The sequence below is a fragment of the Accipiter gentilis genome, chromosome 21, assembly GCF_929443795.1.
Source record: "Accipiter gentilis chromosome 21, bAccGen1.1, whole genome shotgun sequence".
NCBI classification, from domain to species: Eukaryota; Metazoa; Chordata; class Aves; order Accipitriformes; family Accipitridae; genus Astur; species Astur gentilis.
The window spans coordinates 741,078-758,970 of record NC_064900.1 but is presented as its reverse complement, the minus strand read 5'-3'; the positions used below and the strand labels follow the sequence as shown (position 1 = coordinate 758,970).

The following is a 17,893-nucleotide window of genomic DNA, read 5'->3' as shown; positions in this document are numbered from 1 at the left end:
TCCGCTCTGGCCTCTGCGAGCTGCCCGGTGCTCGCCGGCCGGCTCCCTCTGAGCCCCCGCAGGAATAAGGAATGACGGGAGAGCCCCCGCCACCCTCTCCGTCCTCAGGTGCCTGGTGAGCTGTGCTGGGCAGACCCTTTCTCACGCCTGTTTTGGGGTTTTTTTGTTGTTTTGGTTTGGTTTTGTTGGTGGTTTTTTTGGTTTGTTTTTTCTTTTGGTTTTTTTTTTTGGCGGGGGGGGGGGGGGGTTGGGCGTTTGTTTTGGTTTGGTTTTTTGGTGTTTTTTTCCTCCCCATCCCTCGCCCGCAGCCGGCTACCCAAGGGCCGGGGGAAACCAGTTGCCGGGGCCCGGCGGGGCTGGGCGGGAGCCGAGGGACCCGGCAGCCGGGAGCCCGCAGGGAAGGGCGGCGGGCAGCCCCTCCGCCGGGGGCGGGCAGCCCCCTGCCGGCCGGCGCGGCGGGTGCGCCGGCCCCGCTTGCCGGTCCGAGGCGCCGGGCGGTCGTCGCGGTCAGGCGGCGGCCGGCACCGACCCCCGGGCGGGGGCCGTGCGGGGCAGCTGGGCGACTCCGCTCCTGCCTGCGCCTCCCGGGTGGCTGGTTTCCCGATCGAGGCGCGGGCCGAGGTGGCGTGAGGCGGTCCGGCCGGCGGGGGGGGGGGGGGGGTTGCCCGGTTACCTCCGGGGTTCGTCCCTTCGCCCCCGCGTCCCCCGTGCGGGTCCCCGGCTGCGAGGCGTGCTGTGTCTCCCTTGCTTGAAGGGTCTCGGCGGCGGGTAAAGCAGGTGCGGACCGGGGCTGGAGGAGCGAGCGGAGGCCGGCCGGAGGCTCTCTCGGCACCAGAGCTAACTGTTCTCGCGAAGGGCCCCAGCCCCGGACTTACCTGATTGACTCGCTGACTGTCTCAGCCTGATAATAAGCGGGCGTGTATGTCGTCCGATACTCGTGGCAGGTAGTATTATTCAGGGAGCATCAAAACTGCGTTACGCAAGTCCGTGGCCCGGCGCCTCGTTTGTTTTTCGTGTTGCTGTCAAAGCTCTCCTGACCCAAACTGATCCAGTGTTAGGAATTTAGAAATCTTATGCTGGAGCATAGTGGCAGGAGGCCACAAAGCTTTCGTCTTCGCTCCAGCACGTAGAAGCATTCTCGGTCGTCAGCACCCTGGAGACCAAAGCAACCTTTCTTCTTGCCCGTGTCTGGACTAGAAATGCAATCTCTTTGGGCTGGTGACAGTCAGTGCTTGAGCCTTTCAATTCTTGCAACAGCCCTTGCTATCACCGACCACATAGTTGCATGACTGAAGCTCAGAATGATAGACTTTCCCGAGTGGTTATTTCCCCAAATTTCAAGGTGCTGGTTGCTCCTACTTCTTGTGATTATTTCTGCTTTCCGTGCTCTTCAGGCTTCACTGCTGCAAATCCTTTTGGCCCGTGTACTGTCACAGTATCCCCAAATGGTTGTGCAATGGTGTTACTGTGGAACTGATAGGCCAGTTGTCATCGTTCAGTGTTATTGGGGCAGTCTGCCCGCCATCCCAGGGCAAGAGGGGGGACCAACAGGAATGAGCTGAAGCCACTTCTCTGATCTAGAGCGAGATCTCAACGTACAGTGAGAATAATGACTCTTCCTGAGACTGATGGTGTGGAGTCTTGTTTGGCCTTTGTTAGTGGAAATTTCGGGGGGTCCCTCAGGTGTGCCTCTGTGCCACGTGGTAGGTGGGATTATTTTTTGTCTTCTGTACAAAGGATAATTTCCTATGCTGTGCTCTACTGCAGTAAGCCATTTGTGTCAGGCTCCTGAGCAGATGGCTTTCTCCTTTGGGATCTCCTGAGGGATTACACAGAACATTGTTGCTTTTATAGCGCAATATGAAAAGGGTCATTCCCTCAATGTGCAAACTAAATGCAAGGTAAATGCCGTGGCAGAAAATCAGTGTGTGCATTCCTCAACCATCAGATTAGTGATAGGTTGCTTGTTTCTTTAGTTTAAGAACATTTGATAGATTCATTTAGCATAGGCTGGTAAACCATTAAAATCACAGGTTACTTCAACCCTCACTCACTCTTTTTCTCCTTGCTGCACACCTATAGAGGTGAAGCATTGACCTTGAGATAACTGGTAGACGGACCAGTGCTTCTGTAGATCAGGCTAATGGTAGTGCAGCAAAAACAGGGTGTCCGATGTTATACTTAGAGAAGGATGTGGCTGCTTGTTTTTGTAGGACTAGAAATAGAAAGCACGTGGCACCTGTTCTTTTGCGGTCTGTGTTGGCTCCTTAGCTGGTTACACTCAGTGCTGTTAGGCGAACTGATAGTTATCTAGATATTCCCCAGGGCCCTGCTGAGTGATGCTCCGGTACAACACTTGACATCAGGCAAGATGCTTCTGCTAAGAAGCCCACTGGCTATCCCATATGAATTCAGCGAGCAGAGGACTCTGAGGAGTGCAAGGACTTGGAACTAGTATTTACAGCTCTTATTTATGGTGTGGAAAGCTTGAAGGGCAAGGTAGGGACCAGTCTGGGTTTACGTTGAAAGAAGTCTCTGAGGTTGACCAGCTTCTGTTTTCGTGCAGCATCTGTGAGGAATGAGATCCCCCTTCTTCAGTCTACAAGTCCTATCGTAACATTGATCCTACCTTGAGTTTGCATCTCCTCTCTGTCTGCTCTGAGAAGATGATTAGTCTAGGTGACCTCCAGGGGCCCCTTCCAACCTAAATATTTCTGCGAGCTAAGAAAATGGAAGAAAAGCAAGCAGATAAAGGAGTGTTCAAGAAGCTCAACAAAACTGGCAGGTGGTTTCTTGTTGATCTCGGTTTATTATTGATCTTATGTTGACTTGTTTGTCTTTTCACAGCCTGCCAGCGAGGATTCTACCGTCACTCCCTGGAGACTAAACGCTGCCTGAAGTGCCCCCCCAACAGCTTGTCCAATGAGTCGGGGGCTACGTCTTGTTCCTGCAATGCAGGCTTCTACCGAGCACCTTCGGAGGGCCAGAACGTTGCTTGCACCCGTGAGTCGCAGATGGAAAAAAAGAACAATATCTATATGGACTGGGGGATGAACTTACTGAGAGCAGCCCTACTGAGAAGAACTTTGGGATACTGGTGGGCGAAAAATTGGACATGAGCCAGCCATATGAGCTTGCAGCCCAGAAAGCCAGTTGTATCCTGGGTGGCATAAAAAGCAGCGTGGCCAGCAGGTCGAGGGAGGTGGTTCTGCCCCTCTACTCCATGCTTGGTGAGACCCCACCTGGAGTACTGCATCCAGCTCTGGGGTCCCCAGTACAAGAGAGATGTGGACCTGTTAAAGTGAGTCCAGAAAAGGGTCACAAAAAACAATCGGAGAGCTGGAACGCCTCTCGTAATGAAGGAAGTCTGAGAGAGTTGGGGTTGTTCAGCCTGGAGAAGAGAGGGCTCCGTGGAGATCTTATTGCAGCCTTTTAATACTTACAGGGCGTGTATAAGAAAGATGGAGAAAGACTTTTTACCGTGGCCTGTAGTGACAGGACAAGGGGCAACGGTTTTAAACTGAAAGAGAGTAGATTTAGATGGGGCATTCGGAAGACATTTTTTACAGTGGTGAGACACTGGAGCAGGTTGCCCAGAGAAGCTGGGGATGCCCCATCGTTGGAAGTGTTCGAGGTCAGGTTGGATGGGGCTTGGAGCAACCTGATGTAGTGAAAGATGTCCCTGCCCACGGCAGTGGGGTTGGACTAGATGATCTGTAAAGGTCCTTTCCAAGCCAAACCATTCCATGATTCTGTGAACAAGGAGATGGGAGGAAACAAAACGTTGGGAAATAGGGATGAGAAATCAGAGGGGCAGAGGCTGGGGTGGACAGAGGGCTCCGCTCGAAATGCATCAGCAGATGGGAAACTGCCAGAGTACTTTGGGTATTAACAGCTGGCTCTAATACTTTCTTTCATGCTTCTTGTAGGCCCCCCCTCAGCTCCCCGCAACGTCAGCTTCTCCCTTATTGGCACGCAGCTGAGTCTGTGGTGGCAGCCACCCAGTGACCACGGTGGGCGAAAGGACCTGACTTACACGGTCTTCTGTCAGCGCTGCCATTTCCCGTCGTGTGAGCCCTGTGAGCCTGGTGTGGTATTCTCCCCCAGTGCTTCTGGTCTCACTAAACCTGCTGTGGACGTGGACGGCCTAGAAGCTTACACCAACTACACATTTGCTGTGGAAGCCCATAATGGTGTCTCAGGAATGGGACCTGCTCCACAGAGAACTGCTTCAGCTGTCTGGGTCGCAGTTGGACATGCAGGTTAGCAGAAGCAGAGAGAAGTTCTTCCTGCTCATCAGGAAAAGGAAGAGGAATCTCTGTGAATGTTTAAGCTTTCTCCACCTTCTCCTTCTGTCTGCCACATGTGTTAGTATGGTATGATAAGGACTGTAAGGTACCTCTGCCTCTGGCACGTAAAGTCCATCAGTCATATTCCTCGCAAGTCAAACCAGCGGTAATCATTGCCCACCAAGAGCTATGAATCTGCCAAGGACTTAAGAGAGGTGAGGAGGGTAAAGCCCTCCCTGTCATACACTAGTGTAGTCCAGCCCAAGTGCTGTTACCTGTGTGACAGGAAGAACGGGGACTGTGGCGTGAAATATTTCGCGTGACTCGGATATTGCAAAAAATCCGACCAAACACAATAGAAACCCTGCTGTAGCTGGGGGTGTGGAAAAAAAAGCTTTGAAAGCCTGGAGAAATGAGGATGTTAAAAGCATGCAAGTTCTTGACACATCTCTCAGGCTGTCTAGTTTGGCTGTCCTGTGATTACTTTCCAGAGTGCTGTGAAGCATGATTATAGAAAAGTGACATCACAGTGCTCAACAGCCCTTGGTGCTTTCCCCAAGTTCTGATTTAGTGACAAAATACGACTTTTCTTCCTGATGCTATGCGGGGGCAGCACAACTCTGAGCTAGAAAAGCAGAGCTACTTTTGGCTCGCCTCATCACTTCCCGGTGATGATGAACGACAAGGAGAGAACCAGGCTGGACTCTTCAGTCCTTGCAGACTGTTGAGAATTACCTCTTTATTCATGAACAGCATGCACTCGCAGTCAGCTGAGAGATTTTGAGCATTGAATTTCACTGTACCCTTACGAAATGGAGCTGCATTCATAAATCACATAGGATAGTTGTGTTGCTGCTGCTGTAAGAGCATAAAATCCTAACGTTTTTATTTCAGATCGAACACTTTCAGTGCAGTGCTGCGTTGAATGTAATTTCTTGGAACACTGATTTTGTTTTGAGGGCCAAACAAAGTTATGCTTCCACTGCTGGGGTAGAAGCATACTATTCACGGAAAGCAATTAATTACAACCGGAGACCTCATTTCCCTTTCAGCACAGAAGAGAAAGATGAGGGAGTGGCAGTGGCAGTGAGAACCAGTTCCAGTTGCAGGGTATGACCAGAGAAGGAAAGAGAGAGCTTCTGGTGGAGAGCGGCCCTAGTCTGCATTATGTTTGTATTTCTTCCTGACGTTCTCTGTTCTCCCCCCCGGCAGCTCCGGTGACAGTATCCCAGTTTATCCTGACACAGAGAGATGACAGCAGTCTTTCTGTTTCTTGGCTTGCCCCGCGGCAGCGCAGCCGGACCTCAGTGGAGTATGAGGTCATGTTCTTTGAGAAGGTGACGCCTGCCTTGTCCGTTCTTCCCCCTTTCACCCAAAGGGGTGGAAGAGTCCTCTCTGTTCAGCGTGCGTTCGTTACTTTGACCCGGTCTGATTTCCGCAGGGAGAGGAGGCACGTTACACAGTGAAGCACCTTCTTGAGCCCAACGTCACTCTGAGAGACCTGCAGCCAGACACAGCCTACCTGCTCCGTGTGAGATCCATCACGCCCCTCGGCCCGGGGCCCTACTCCCCGGAGCAGGAATTCCGCACCCTTCCGCCAGGTAAAAGGGAACCGCTGGTATCTGCCTCACTGGGGAGACGCTCACTTCTCCGTCAGATTGTACATTCACATGGTACGCGGACCTCTCCTTGTGTTCTGCTAGCTGTGAGGCACAGGCACCACGCTCCTGAGTTCCTGGTCACCAGGGCCAAGCCTGTTGCTTTGTAAAAATGTAGAACAAGGAGACATCTGCCCTGTTTCCTTGCTGTCATATAAAATCCGCTCGTACTTTCCTGTTCAGAACTGATCAGTCTCAGGTTTGTATGTTGTACTGGCAAACTGCGTAACCAGCTCTTCGTCTAGTTCTCCTGAAAGACATTTTTATTCTGGCTAGTGTTTCCGAGTTCGAATTTTAGCAAAATGGTTACCGTATGCCTCCTTTTGTGTGGAAGTTACTAGTGAAAAGGAGAACTCAAAGGACCTCACCACTATTTTTTTCCAGCTTTATCATTTCCACTGTATGTAGTGCAGCCCCTGAATGTAACTCTGCCCAAAAAGGTGGTGTGTGCCGCTGAAAAAAGTTCACCAAAGCATGAAGTGTAGAAGGCCAAGCTGTTGAGACCACAAGAAGACCTTTCTCCTGTGTCGGAGAACATCTCATACAGACCTCGCATCCGACCTCCTCTTTCCCTGGGTTACCCAGAGGCTTCCCCTTTATCAAAAGTTTTCTGTAATGGAGTTTGCTCTCTCTTCATTCCACACATTCACAGGTCTTCCTATTGACCCTATGGATAATTTTAGAAATACATCCGTTGAAATGATGCCTTTGAAAGGCTAGTTTTATTGTCATGAAATAAGGACATGGAAGAAAGCAAAGGCACGCCTTAATCTAACTAAACAGTTAACTGTGTAAAAGCTGATAAGGAGTTGTGATACCGTGATTGGAATATGATTTAAAGATTGGGTTTTTTTGGCACCAGGAGCCTTTGGTAAAATTTTCATGAAGTTGCAGTGCCAAATGATAATGACATAAATGATCTTTAACCAACAGAATAATGTACCACAGGGGTTCTGTGGAAAATACGTAAGTTAACATGTACCTTAGATGGTTTTGATTGTAAAAGAACATGTTAGAAAATACTTTCATCAATTTTTTTTTTTTTAAATAGAAGTTGATCACCTCATCATGCCAAGACAAAGTTATTTTGAATATGAAAGGGATTAAAAAGAAGTGCCAGCAAGGTTTCATTTGGTGGGAGTTCTTCTTTGATAATACTAGAAGCCTTGTTTAGCTGTAATGGTCTAGAGATATTGGTGGAACAAGATTTGCAGGGAGAGGCAATTTTTTTTAATCTGAATTTGAGACTTTAGATCTCTTAATTTCCTGCAGAAGTCCTATGTACCTAAAAGTTTGTCCATTTTATTAATAAAAGATATTATTTCACCTTCCAAATCTTGCCTTGTTGATTTTAACAAAAAAGAACATTAGCTCTGCCTCTTGATTTCTGCGTAACTAAGCTGGTGATTTTAATAAATTTAGTGGCATGAGTCAGCATCAAATTGAACAAGAATAACAAGTGTTAATTAGGCTGTACAGATGCTGACCATTGGACTGGATGTTAGGAAACACTTCCAGACACAGTTGTCTGTGTCACACAAGCTGTTCCTTGCTTTAAAATCTGCTCGTTTATTGAAACAATTTCTTTAGGAATTTTCTTTCTTCTGGATGGTTTCCTAAATCTCTTTAGTGAAAATAATAAAAAATGTAGATTCTCAGTAGATATGGATATGAACACTTTTCATTAAAGTATTTTTAAGTTTTTTTAATAGTTTTTTAAGTTATGGGAAATAAGGTTTAAAAACACATTCTTCACCAATGGAGGTCATTTAGCACTTCCTCTGATGAATTCAAATATACTGTATGGAAATGGATGGCTTTAGCTTGAGAATCTAAATGGAAGAAGACAAGCTGTGTTATGTGAAAGCTAGCTGAATGCTGTCCAACCACAAAAATGAAACCACCTGACACTTAGTTTTGAGAAAGCAGGAATATGATGTTAGGCTGCAAGTTCCAAAGTCAATACTTGCTTGTTTCAAAAGTCCTAAGCAGGCAGTGGCTTCTGTCAAGGTAATTAGGTAAAGGACCAACCCCTGATGATATAGGTGGAAGGGGAGGGGGAAATTAATTCCGTAAACAAGAAGAGAGTCAAGTTAGACTGCTGGGGTAAATCATGTGTTTGCTGTGCCGTAGTCTGAATCAGCTACTGAGCAGAGAAAGGGGTCTGTTCTGAAAGAGTAGCTGGAGAGGAGTGGGAAGGAAGGAACAGCTGTTCTTCATTTCTGAAAGTGTCATGGAATTTATGTGGGAAATCAGGCATAGGGATAAATTACTCAACTGGAAGACCAAGACTGTAGACAAGAGTCAAGCCGCTACCCACCAGAAGGTGCTCCATGCACACAAATAACAGTACGATAGGACTCAAATCTGGTGGCTCTGCTGCTTGGAAGGCAAATGGCCGTAGCTTACCTAATACCATTGGCTGGTAGAAGCTGGTTGCTACATTCCAGACAAATAGTTCTTGGTCTTTTAAATGATATGGCCTTTCTCTTTGTTTCTGCAGACACGGGAGCTCTGTCTGGTGGAGTCATGGTCTCTATTGTCTTCGGAATTCTACTATTTATTGGGCTGTTTCTGGGACTTTTCATCTTTCGGCGAAAGTAAGTGTTGATTTTTGGTATTGAAAAAAGTGTAGATGTAGGAATAGCTGAGCTATGGGAGCTTGAGAAAGGGAGGGAGGCCCTGGTTTCTCACAGGATATTGGATAGGTAGAAGTTAGTTAGAGAAGAAGGAGTAAGACCAGTGTGCTGTGGCAAGATGGAATGAGTCTCGGTAAGTAATTTCGATGAGCAGGATTGGAGGGATTGATATATCTGTAAGATAATGCTTGCTGCTGAGGACAGAGGAGAATGTGGTAATTTCTCAGTTTTGTTATAATCCAGCACTATCATACTGTTATCATGACAGATGAACAAAAATATTGTTATGGTATGATCGTTTCTAGAGCTGCTGATCAATTAAGGGGGCAATACGTGTATCCAGTCATTTCAAACTATTTTCCGTATACCATTACTTTAGTGGTCCTCTACCCAGATACAAAATTCTGCTTCCTTTTTTAAATGTCTATAAGGCTGCTATTGTTTGGTTTTAAGAAGATCAGGTTTTGTGCTGAAAGTGTACAGAAAACATAAAATAAATAGAAATACATCTGTAATTCAGCAAGCAGAAGGATGAACAAAACTACCTGCATGGAAACAAAGCTCCAATTCTAAATGTAGACGACGCATCACATTTTCTTGCTAGCTGTACTCTACCAAGTTAGGTGCAGTGTCTGGTTCCGCTTTGCTCTGTGCTACCCTGAACTCTGTCCCTGACCAACTAGGGCAGGCACCCTGGAAGTCTTGCTTTTCTCCTTGCTATCTGCTGACTGTTTTATTTTCATGACTGCTTCTTATGTTCCAGGCAGGCTCGTCGGAGACAAGCACGGCCAGATTACAATACTTCAGGCTTTGATCGAGGTGAGCTTCAAAGGGGTAGTAGAACCAGGGAGAAACCTGGAATGGGTCGGAAGGAATGAAAAGAAGCAGTAGTTTCAAACCAGACACTGGCATGGAGTTTCTGATGTAATTTGCATTTTCCAATAACAGCTCTAGTCTTCAATGTATGTTTGGTAGATTTGTTTACTGCCATTGTCAGAATCCCATGGATTGACCTCTGCTTCTGTAGCTTTGCCCTACGAAGCTTGTCCAAAGAGTTGACGGGTTAATTTGCTCTTTTGTTTCCCTTTACTGTAGAGAAGGTCTGGTTGAAGCCCTATGTAGACCTGCAACCATATGATGACCCCAGCAGAGGGGTACTGGAATTCACTAAGGAACTGGACGTCTCTTGTGTCACTATGGAGAATGTGATTGGAGAGGGTGAGTTACTTGTTGCTCTCCCCATCTTCCACACTCTTATTTTGCTGCCTGTTCCCAAGTTCATCTGTGACCTTTTGCCTCTGGTTGTCCTCAGGGGAGTTTGGGGAGGTCTATCGTGGGTCCCTGCGGCTCCCAGGGAAAGAACGTATTGTGGTTGCCATCAAGACCCTGAAGTCGACATATTCAGACTCCCAGTGGTGGAACTTTCTACGTGAGGCAACAATTATGGGGCAGTTCAATCACCCGAACATTGTGCGACTGGAAGGAGTTGTCACCAAAAGTAAGAGCGTGCGGGAGAGAATCCTGGAATGAAAGCAGAAACTGGCACATTTCTCAGACCTTTCTTAGAGAGGATGCTGTCAGAGAAGCTGTGCTTGGAGAAGACAGGCATTGTCATGTTAGCCTGTGGCAGAGAATGAGGAAGGGAGGAGAGGTGTGGATTTCCAACAGAATCATGAGGCAGTGTGAGGAGAGGTCTTCTTGGATTGGTGAGTGGATAAGAAGTTCGGATAGTGTAAGGGATGCTGTGAGGTTATATGGGTGACACAAGGAATACGAAACCATTGGGGGAGGCGTAAGGAGAAGCGTCAGCCAGCTGTGCCAGTGGAGTAGGGATGTTGACTGGGGTTGGATACGGTTCTCTGTGTTGGGGCAATGTGGAGAGCATTGGAAGGCAAGAGTAGGAGAATTACGAAAAGGCTGACACCTTCTTGTCTTCTTCAAGGGAGGCCAATGATGATCATCACTGAGTATATGGAGAATGGAGCGCTGGATACCTTCCTCCGGGTGAGAGACCCCAATCTGTAGTAGGCTTGTGTACTGCCGGAACTTGCACTTGACCTGGATTTAGGACCCTAGAAATAAGATCCAGGCATCCACTTACTTTCTGCTTACTAAGATGTCCAGTCTCAGCAGTTGAAGCTTGATGCCATCCAGTTTGGTCAGTGTCCAGAGTGGTGTCTTTGGCAGTTGGAGTGCAGATGCCTAATGATGACTCTGGAGACCACTACCAGGCCCTTAGTGAGAATCTGTTGGGTCCTTTGGGGTTGCAGCATTGCCTTTTTCCTTGTTCACCAATGCCTGCTTTTACAAGTTGGTAAGGCCAGTAACTAGAAACCAAGCAGATTGATGTCACTTGACCAGGATCTTCTTTCACTTCTTCCATGCAGGAGAATGAGGAAAAATTTAGCTCTGTGCAGCTCGTGAGCATGCTGCAGGGAATAGCCTCTGGCATGACCTACCTTTCAGAACACAACTACGTGCACCGGGATCTGGCCGCTCGCAACATCCTGGTAACACGCAGTCTTCAATGCAAGGTGTCTGACTTTGGTCTTTCCCGAATATTGGAGAATGATGCAGAGGGAACCTATGAAACAAAGGTAATGCAAAAACAATCTTGCACTCTTATAAATGAACTGTAGTCTCAGGGAAATTGGAATTCTGCCAGATAAGAGTGGCAGAATTTCTTCAAAATAGGAAACACCAGATTGGGGGGGGGGGGGGGGGGGGGAAGATTTGGATGGAAAATCTCTGAGGAAAACCCATAGTAAAACTGCGAGTCACAGTGTGGATAATTTGAAAGGTGGTACTTTTCTGTCTGGAGTCCATGTTGATTTTGTTTGTAAAGAGATTCAGAGGGATTGTGGTTTTGAAAAGAGAAGCAAAATAAGAGGTCTGATCTTTTGGACTCAACTAAATCTAGCTTTGAAGACAGCCCTGCTGTGATCAGGGGTTTGGACTAGAGACATCTACAGGTCCCTTCCAATGAAAGTTCCAATGATTCTAATGTCTGGTGTCATCCAAAATAGGGCTGTGACTGGTGTCAGGTTCTTAATTCCACAGCAGTGGTTTTGCGTAGCATTCAACTGAACAGGGGCTTAAACTCGTTCACTTTCCAAGAACGTTTCTGTCCTTTTGAGAAATTTCCTCCGGGGTGGTTACATGTCACTTCAAGTGAAGCAGGCCCAGTCTTTGAACCACTTTTTGTAAGCTCCTTGCGTGGAAGTACTGGAGAAATACAACTCAATGATACATGCTGGATACACTATGTCTCTGTTCTTTCACAGGGTGGTAAGATTCCCATCCGATGGACAGCCCCAGAAGCCATTGCTCATCGGATTTTCACATCGGCCAGTGATGTCTGGAGCTTTGGAATTGTCATGTGGGAGGTGCTGTCATTTGGTGACAAGCCATATGGGAACATGACCAATCAAGAGGTAACAGACACTGAGCTCAAGTACTGATTTAAAAAAATAAACAAGTCATGTAGGCCCAACTTTTGTAGATCTCCCTCAGCCTGCAGTCTTGACATTCTTTTGAGCACATAACTACTATGTCTCCCTCCCTGCTAAAAATACTGCCCTTGACTTGGTTGCATTGAAGTGTTTGGGCCTCTGAACCACGTTCAGGTGTCAACAGCAGTGCGCCAAATTAAAGACTGGTTAAATCAGTCGTGGCCTTTGGGTCTGGAGATGGTTTCTTTCTCTTCTTCCTCTGGCTCTGGACTGTTATGTCTGGTCTCATTCCAGGTTCAGCACATGGGTGAGGTTAGCGCATGCTGTTGAAATTATTCCTCAGAGTCTGGTTCCCCTTTTCTAACCAGGCCTGCGCCGGGATCATTTGGCCCTCACTTCTCATGAACCCATGCCCTGAATGGCAAATGGGAGCTAAGCGAGTAAAGGATTGAAAGTACATGCATATGCCACTTCACTTTTTGACATCCCTTAGGTCCCCTGATCCTTTGCTGTGCTGCCCAAACCCTACTTCACACACGTGTCATCTGCTTCAACCCCTCCCTGACTGCACGCTGTGCAAAATGGTGAACTGCCCGCTCCCAGCCCCGCAGAGGTCTCCGCTCTTGGCCAGATTTGTGTGTCCTCTGTGCAGGTGATGAAAAGCTTGGAGGACGGGTACCGGCTTCCCCCACCCGTGGACTGCCCATCTATCCTCTATGAGCTCATGAAGAGCTGTTGGTCACACGATCGGATGAGGAGGCCTCATTTTCAGGAAATCCGGGCACAGCTGCAACATTTCATCTCAAGTCCCCAGCTCCTCCGGCCCGTTGCAGACTTTGACCCCAGGTAAGCAGGCTGTCACTGGAGGAGGAGAGGTTAACTGGGAGATTTTTCACCTCCCTGGCTCCAGCAGAAGGAGAGTTAGTGCTAGCGATGCAGGCTGGCAAGAGGCACCTTGACTGCTCTGTGCGCAGAAGAAAGCGGCCATCTCTCCGTCGTGGTGACGGAGGACACAGCCATTGGCCTGGGCAGTCTGACCTCGCTCTGCAGAGAGCAGATAAGTGGGCCTAGCCCTGGCAGGGGGTGCTTGCCCTTTTGCTGCCGTCTCATAGTACTGGCCATTTAAGGTATTTGCAAGGCTAATGAGGGTTTTATCTATCTTTTAGGGTAACGCTCCGGCTCCCCAGCTGCAGTGGATCTGATGGGATCCCCTATCGATCCATCCCCGAGTGGCTGGAATCCATTCGGATGAAGCGCTACATCTCCAACTTCCGCACTGCCGGCCTGGACACCATGGAGTCCATTCTGGAGCTCACTGCTGAGTAAGGGCAGGATAAGCTCCCCCAGGGCACCCCAGGCTATGCTACTAGTAGCCGTGTCGGTGCTATCTGACCAGGCACTTCTATTTACTTGGAAGGCTTCTCTCCGTCCTTCTCTATACAGTTACATGGAAGTGGACTGGCTTCTTGCCCTAAAAGGGAAGAATCAACCCAGAAGAATTGGGATCAGCCCAAACTGTGAGACTAATTCCCTAACTGTCCATGCTTGAGGCTCTTCAGGGGCCTGTGTTGCTCTGAACTCACATCAGACACAAACAGCAAAGGGAAGCAATAGGCGGCAGACAGTTCTCTAACCTGACCATCTCCCCACCCTTGCAGGAGTTTATAAGATAATTTTCTTGCCTTGAACTCCACATGGGCTAGTGCTATCCCTCCCTCCCCCATCAGCCAGGCACTGTTCTATCATAGAGCAAAGTCCTTCTGGGCTCCTTAGAAGGACTCGGATGCTTTACCAACCCAGCTGTGTTCCATTGTAGGGTCAGGGACATATGTAACTGCCCTGGCTGGAGCTGGCTATAAAGCAAATGAGCAGGGACAGACCTCCTAAAGGGTTGAGCCGTGGCCCCTATCACAAGCTGACATGGACAGAGTCCTGATTTAATGGGAGCACAGGCCTAGGCATGAGGTGGGAGAAGCCAGTTGACTGGGTGGGCAGAGGTAGCTGGGGAAGGGCAGGAACATCTAGAAGTTTCTTTTCTCTAGAGAAAAGGTAGGCATAGGAGGAGGCACTGAGGGAAAGGAAGCTTTCTGAACTAATGCTTTGATAACTGTTTCTGCCCTTACCCACATCCCGGTCCCCAAGGAACAAGAACAGCAAGTAATTTTTTTTCCTTTCTTTTCCCATTTCCTTCAGGGACTTGAAACAGATGGGAGTGTCACTTCCAGGCCACCAGAAGAGGATCCTGTGTAGCATCCAAGGCTTTAAGGAGTGATCAGTCATTGCTCGCTTAAGCCTGCTAAATGCCCGTTCTTACCAGATATCACTTGGAATCATTCCTATGGCAATTGCTTCCAAATGAGTGACTGGGCCAAGCAGAGCAAAACAGCCAGAACTGAAAAGGCTCATGAGGCAGCACCACCTGCTCTCATTTCTGTTCCCCCTTGCTTTAGCTCTACAGCAGCCATCAGTACGTTTCAGAGCACTGGTCTTAGAAACTGTTCTCACCCCTGTCTTCTGTAGCCTGTTCCGTGCGGCACCAAGTAATCCCTGTAGTCCACATACTGGAGTTTCAGACCCTCAGTATATGACATGGAAACACAAGGATACCTACAGAGGAGGTTGGGGGTTGGTGGGTAATGTTTTAAGATTGGAGATGAGGGTTCGGATAGACTGGGACATTCAGGGAACACGCACAAGGACACAGGCATGTAGGGATTGGGCCCATTCCCTCCCTGGCATACATCCCTTCTCACTTCAGCAGCCTTCTGTCTTGCTTATTTTACAACAGGAACAAACCATTCAGTCTTTCACAAGGCTGCTGGTAAGGGGTATGTTTCTTTAATTCAGCTATTCTTGCCTTAAACACTAACTCATGGTGTACTTCTTTCTTTGGAGGAGAAGCTGGGAGTAGCAGCACACGCTGCTGCCTCTTGCATGATCATGTAACCTCAGCATGTTGCTGTTTTGCACATGCACAGTTCAGCGGGGAGATTTACATCTCTCTAACCTGCTTAATATCTTTACTTGTGCCAGGGACAGCAAACCCTTTAGGTACTCATTTTTCTCTGCCCCTTTTTAAAACAGAGAATAGTCTTGTTGGCTGGATAGGGTATTTGTAACAGAAAAATGTGTAGGTGGTCTGTCTTATTCCTTCTCTGTGGAGGAAATGTTATTATTTATCAGGTCAAGACAGTTATCAACTGTAAATAATATTTTGTAAATAAACCTGTGGCAGAGCAGGCTGTGTTGGAGTTCTTTGGTTTATTTCAAACATGACTGGAACCTTCAGCATATGTATTGTAAATTCCAGCATGGTCCTTACATCCACATTTAGTTGCTTCAGCCAATGGTCTTTGTCCATTTAACTGAAATTTCATGTGGAAATGCAGTTGTGTTAGGGTTAAAGGATACATACACAGCTGGTCACTTCAGACTTCTTTCCTCTAGACCCAGTTACAGCTGTATCCATCCATCAGCAAAGTCCATATTTTTACTGCTCCTGTATTTATTCCTAAACGACGAGAAGTATTGGAAGCTACTGCTGGAGTTTGATGAAATACATGTGAGTAGTACTTCCTTCTCCTGCAGAATAGGCTGCCTGGGGCGGGGCGGGGGTGGGGGGGTGGGAATCCCACTCTCTTGTTCCTAAGACTTTCTCCTAACCTGGGAAGAATAGTCACTTCAAGATTTATTTTTCAGTGCTTGAGCTAAGTCTAGGTTGGTGAAGAAGGTGAGTGCTAGCTATTCAGCAATCGGTTAACTTGCTGTAGATAGCTATTAGTGTTTCCATAATTGTATAATGCTCCAAATTCTTCAGGCTACAAATTAACTCTCCTGGGAAGGTCTTGCTTAATGATAAATGACAGAAGGGTTAAGTAGCAGAGAGCTAAAGAACTGCAACTTAAAGCAAGAAGTTTCTATTCAACATGAAAAGCAGCAGAGTATACACAAGGAACCGTAGTATACAGGTACCTCAGTTACTCAAGTCACTGCAACTGTAGTAAGGGAGACAGCTGACAAGATAAGCTCTTACTGTGAGTCTTGTTAGTATATCACTCTTAGTAATAGGTGTCTTTAGCATGAAGTACAGATAATAAATAAAGTTGCTACATGGTAGATATCCAGGCTAGAAGATAAGCCCTCGTGAGGCTGACAAGATGATGAGCTTGTGTCATGCATATGTAAACTTTAGCCTATCCTTGCAGAAGATAGAAAATTGGGAGTGGTTGATACATCAGATAGATGTGCTGCCATTCAGAGGGACAGGAGAAATGGGAAGAGAGAAGACTGATGAAGCTGAACAAAGGCAAATGCAGAGCCCTGCAACTAGAGAGGAATAGCCCCATGCACCAGTACACACTGGGGCCTGACTGGCTGGAAAGCAGCTTTGTCAGAAAGGACTTGCAGGTCATAGTGAACAGCAAGTTGCGCCTGAGCCAGTAATGCGCCCTTGTAGCAAAGGCGACCAACCCTATCTGGGCTACATTAGCAAATGCATCACAAGCAGCTGGAGAGAGGCAGTTCTTCTCCTCTATTCAGCACTGGTTAGACATTAGAGCATTGTGTCCAGTTTTGGGCTCCCCAGTCCCAAGAAGAATATGGACTTACTGGAGCAAGTCCAGTGAAAGACTACTATGATTTTTGAAAGGATTAGAGCATCTGACATATGAGGAGAGGCTGAGAGCTGGGACTGTTCAGCCTCGAGGTGAGGAAGTTTGGGTGGCTCTTACCATTGTGTATAAATACCTGATGGGAGGGAGTGAAGAAGAAGGAGCTGCACTCTCCTCAGTGGTATCCAGTGAAAGGAGAAACAGTGGGAACACATCAAAATACAATAAATTCCATCTGAAGGCAAGAAAAAGACTTACTGCGTGAGTTGTTAAACACTGGAACAGCTTACCTGGGAGGTTGTGGAGTTCTTGTCCTTGGAGGTATTAAAAAACTGACAGGGTACATTCCTGAGCAACCTGCTCTGGCTGACCCTGCTCTGAGCAGGGAGGTTGCTTCCAACTTCAGCTGTTAGGAGCTGCTGAATCAGCTGGCCTGATAGAGAAGAAGCTGCTCAGTTCCATGTCCTCAGGTACAGCCAGTAGCAAGCCTGAGCATGTATTCCCATAGGCACCCATACACACAAAATACACATGTATATAATACGTGCATGTATATATATATATATATATATATGCACACACACACTGTACATGAATGGCCTGAGGCAGAGAACAGCAGTCATGCAAGCACAGCACAAACAGCCTGATCCCATTCCCTTCTCTGGCTGATCAGGATGAACCTGTTAGTAGGAAATACATACATACATACTATGGATCCCTCTAGTACCTAAGACCAGCTATCCAGTAGCTGGCTCCACCAGCTGGAGCCTGAGCGGGTCTCCTCAGCTGCATGTCCTGGTGCCAGCAAGTCCTGAAGGCCTGCAGCCCCGCTCCAGTGGTGGCCACTCAGCCCCCTCACATGCACGCACACAAACACACAGGAGCCCTCCACTAATTAGCCGTAGAGATTGGCTCTACCCAGCAGCTGGCCCAGGATGGGCTGGTTTCCCAGGCACCTTACACATGGGTGCAAACTGTTCTCTGGTAGCTGGTTCAGGCTTACCAGTAGCTGACTTCCAGACCCGAGAGTAGCTGGCTTGGACCTCCTGGGAGCTCTAACAGCTGACTCTCAGACTGGCCCTTCCAGCACCTGGCCAGTCTTGCAGCCATGCCAACTCATGGCTCTCAAGTCTCTTACCCTACAAACTCACCAGCTACTCGATTTTTGCTAGGCATTACACAGGGACATACACACCCACACAACATGGACGCAGTTAGGTATTCCCAATTGCTGGCACTTAAACC

At 47.7% G+C, this 17,893-nt stretch overlaps 1 protein-coding gene across 2 annotated transcripts in view; it reads left to right on the top strand.

The window, feature by feature from the left end:
* Nucleotides 1-15,269, top strand: part of EPHA1 (EPH receptor A1) — a 34,767-nt gene extending 19,498 nt beyond the window's left edge. For both annotated transcript variants that reach the window (XM_049824375.1, XM_049824374.1), the window contains exons 5-18: nt 2,848-3,003; nt 3,930-4,262; nt 5,502-5,626; nt 5,731-5,890; nt 8,451-8,547; nt 9,350-9,405; nt 9,682-9,804; nt 9,899-10,084; nt 10,529-10,590; nt 10,974-11,183; nt 11,871-12,020; nt 12,691-12,884; nt 13,205-13,360; nt 14,232-15,269. In XM_049824375.1, the coding sequence (XP_049680332.1) occupies nt 2,848-3,003; nt 3,930-4,262; nt 5,502-5,626; nt 5,731-5,890; nt 8,451-8,547; nt 9,350-9,405; nt 9,682-9,804; nt 9,899-10,084; nt 10,529-10,590; nt 10,974-11,183; nt 11,871-12,020; nt 12,691-12,884; nt 13,205-13,360; nt 14,232-14,310 (2,087 nt within the window). In that variant the 3' untranslated portion in view covers nt 14,311-15,269. The remainder of the gene's footprint in view (nt 1-2,847; nt 3,004-3,929; nt 4,263-5,501; nt 5,627-5,730; nt 5,891-8,450; nt 8,548-9,349; nt 9,406-9,681; nt 9,805-9,898; nt 10,085-10,528; nt 10,591-10,973; nt 11,184-11,870; nt 12,021-12,690; nt 12,885-13,204; nt 13,361-14,231) is intronic.
* Nucleotides 15,270-17,893: the final 2,624 nt, after the last annotated feature.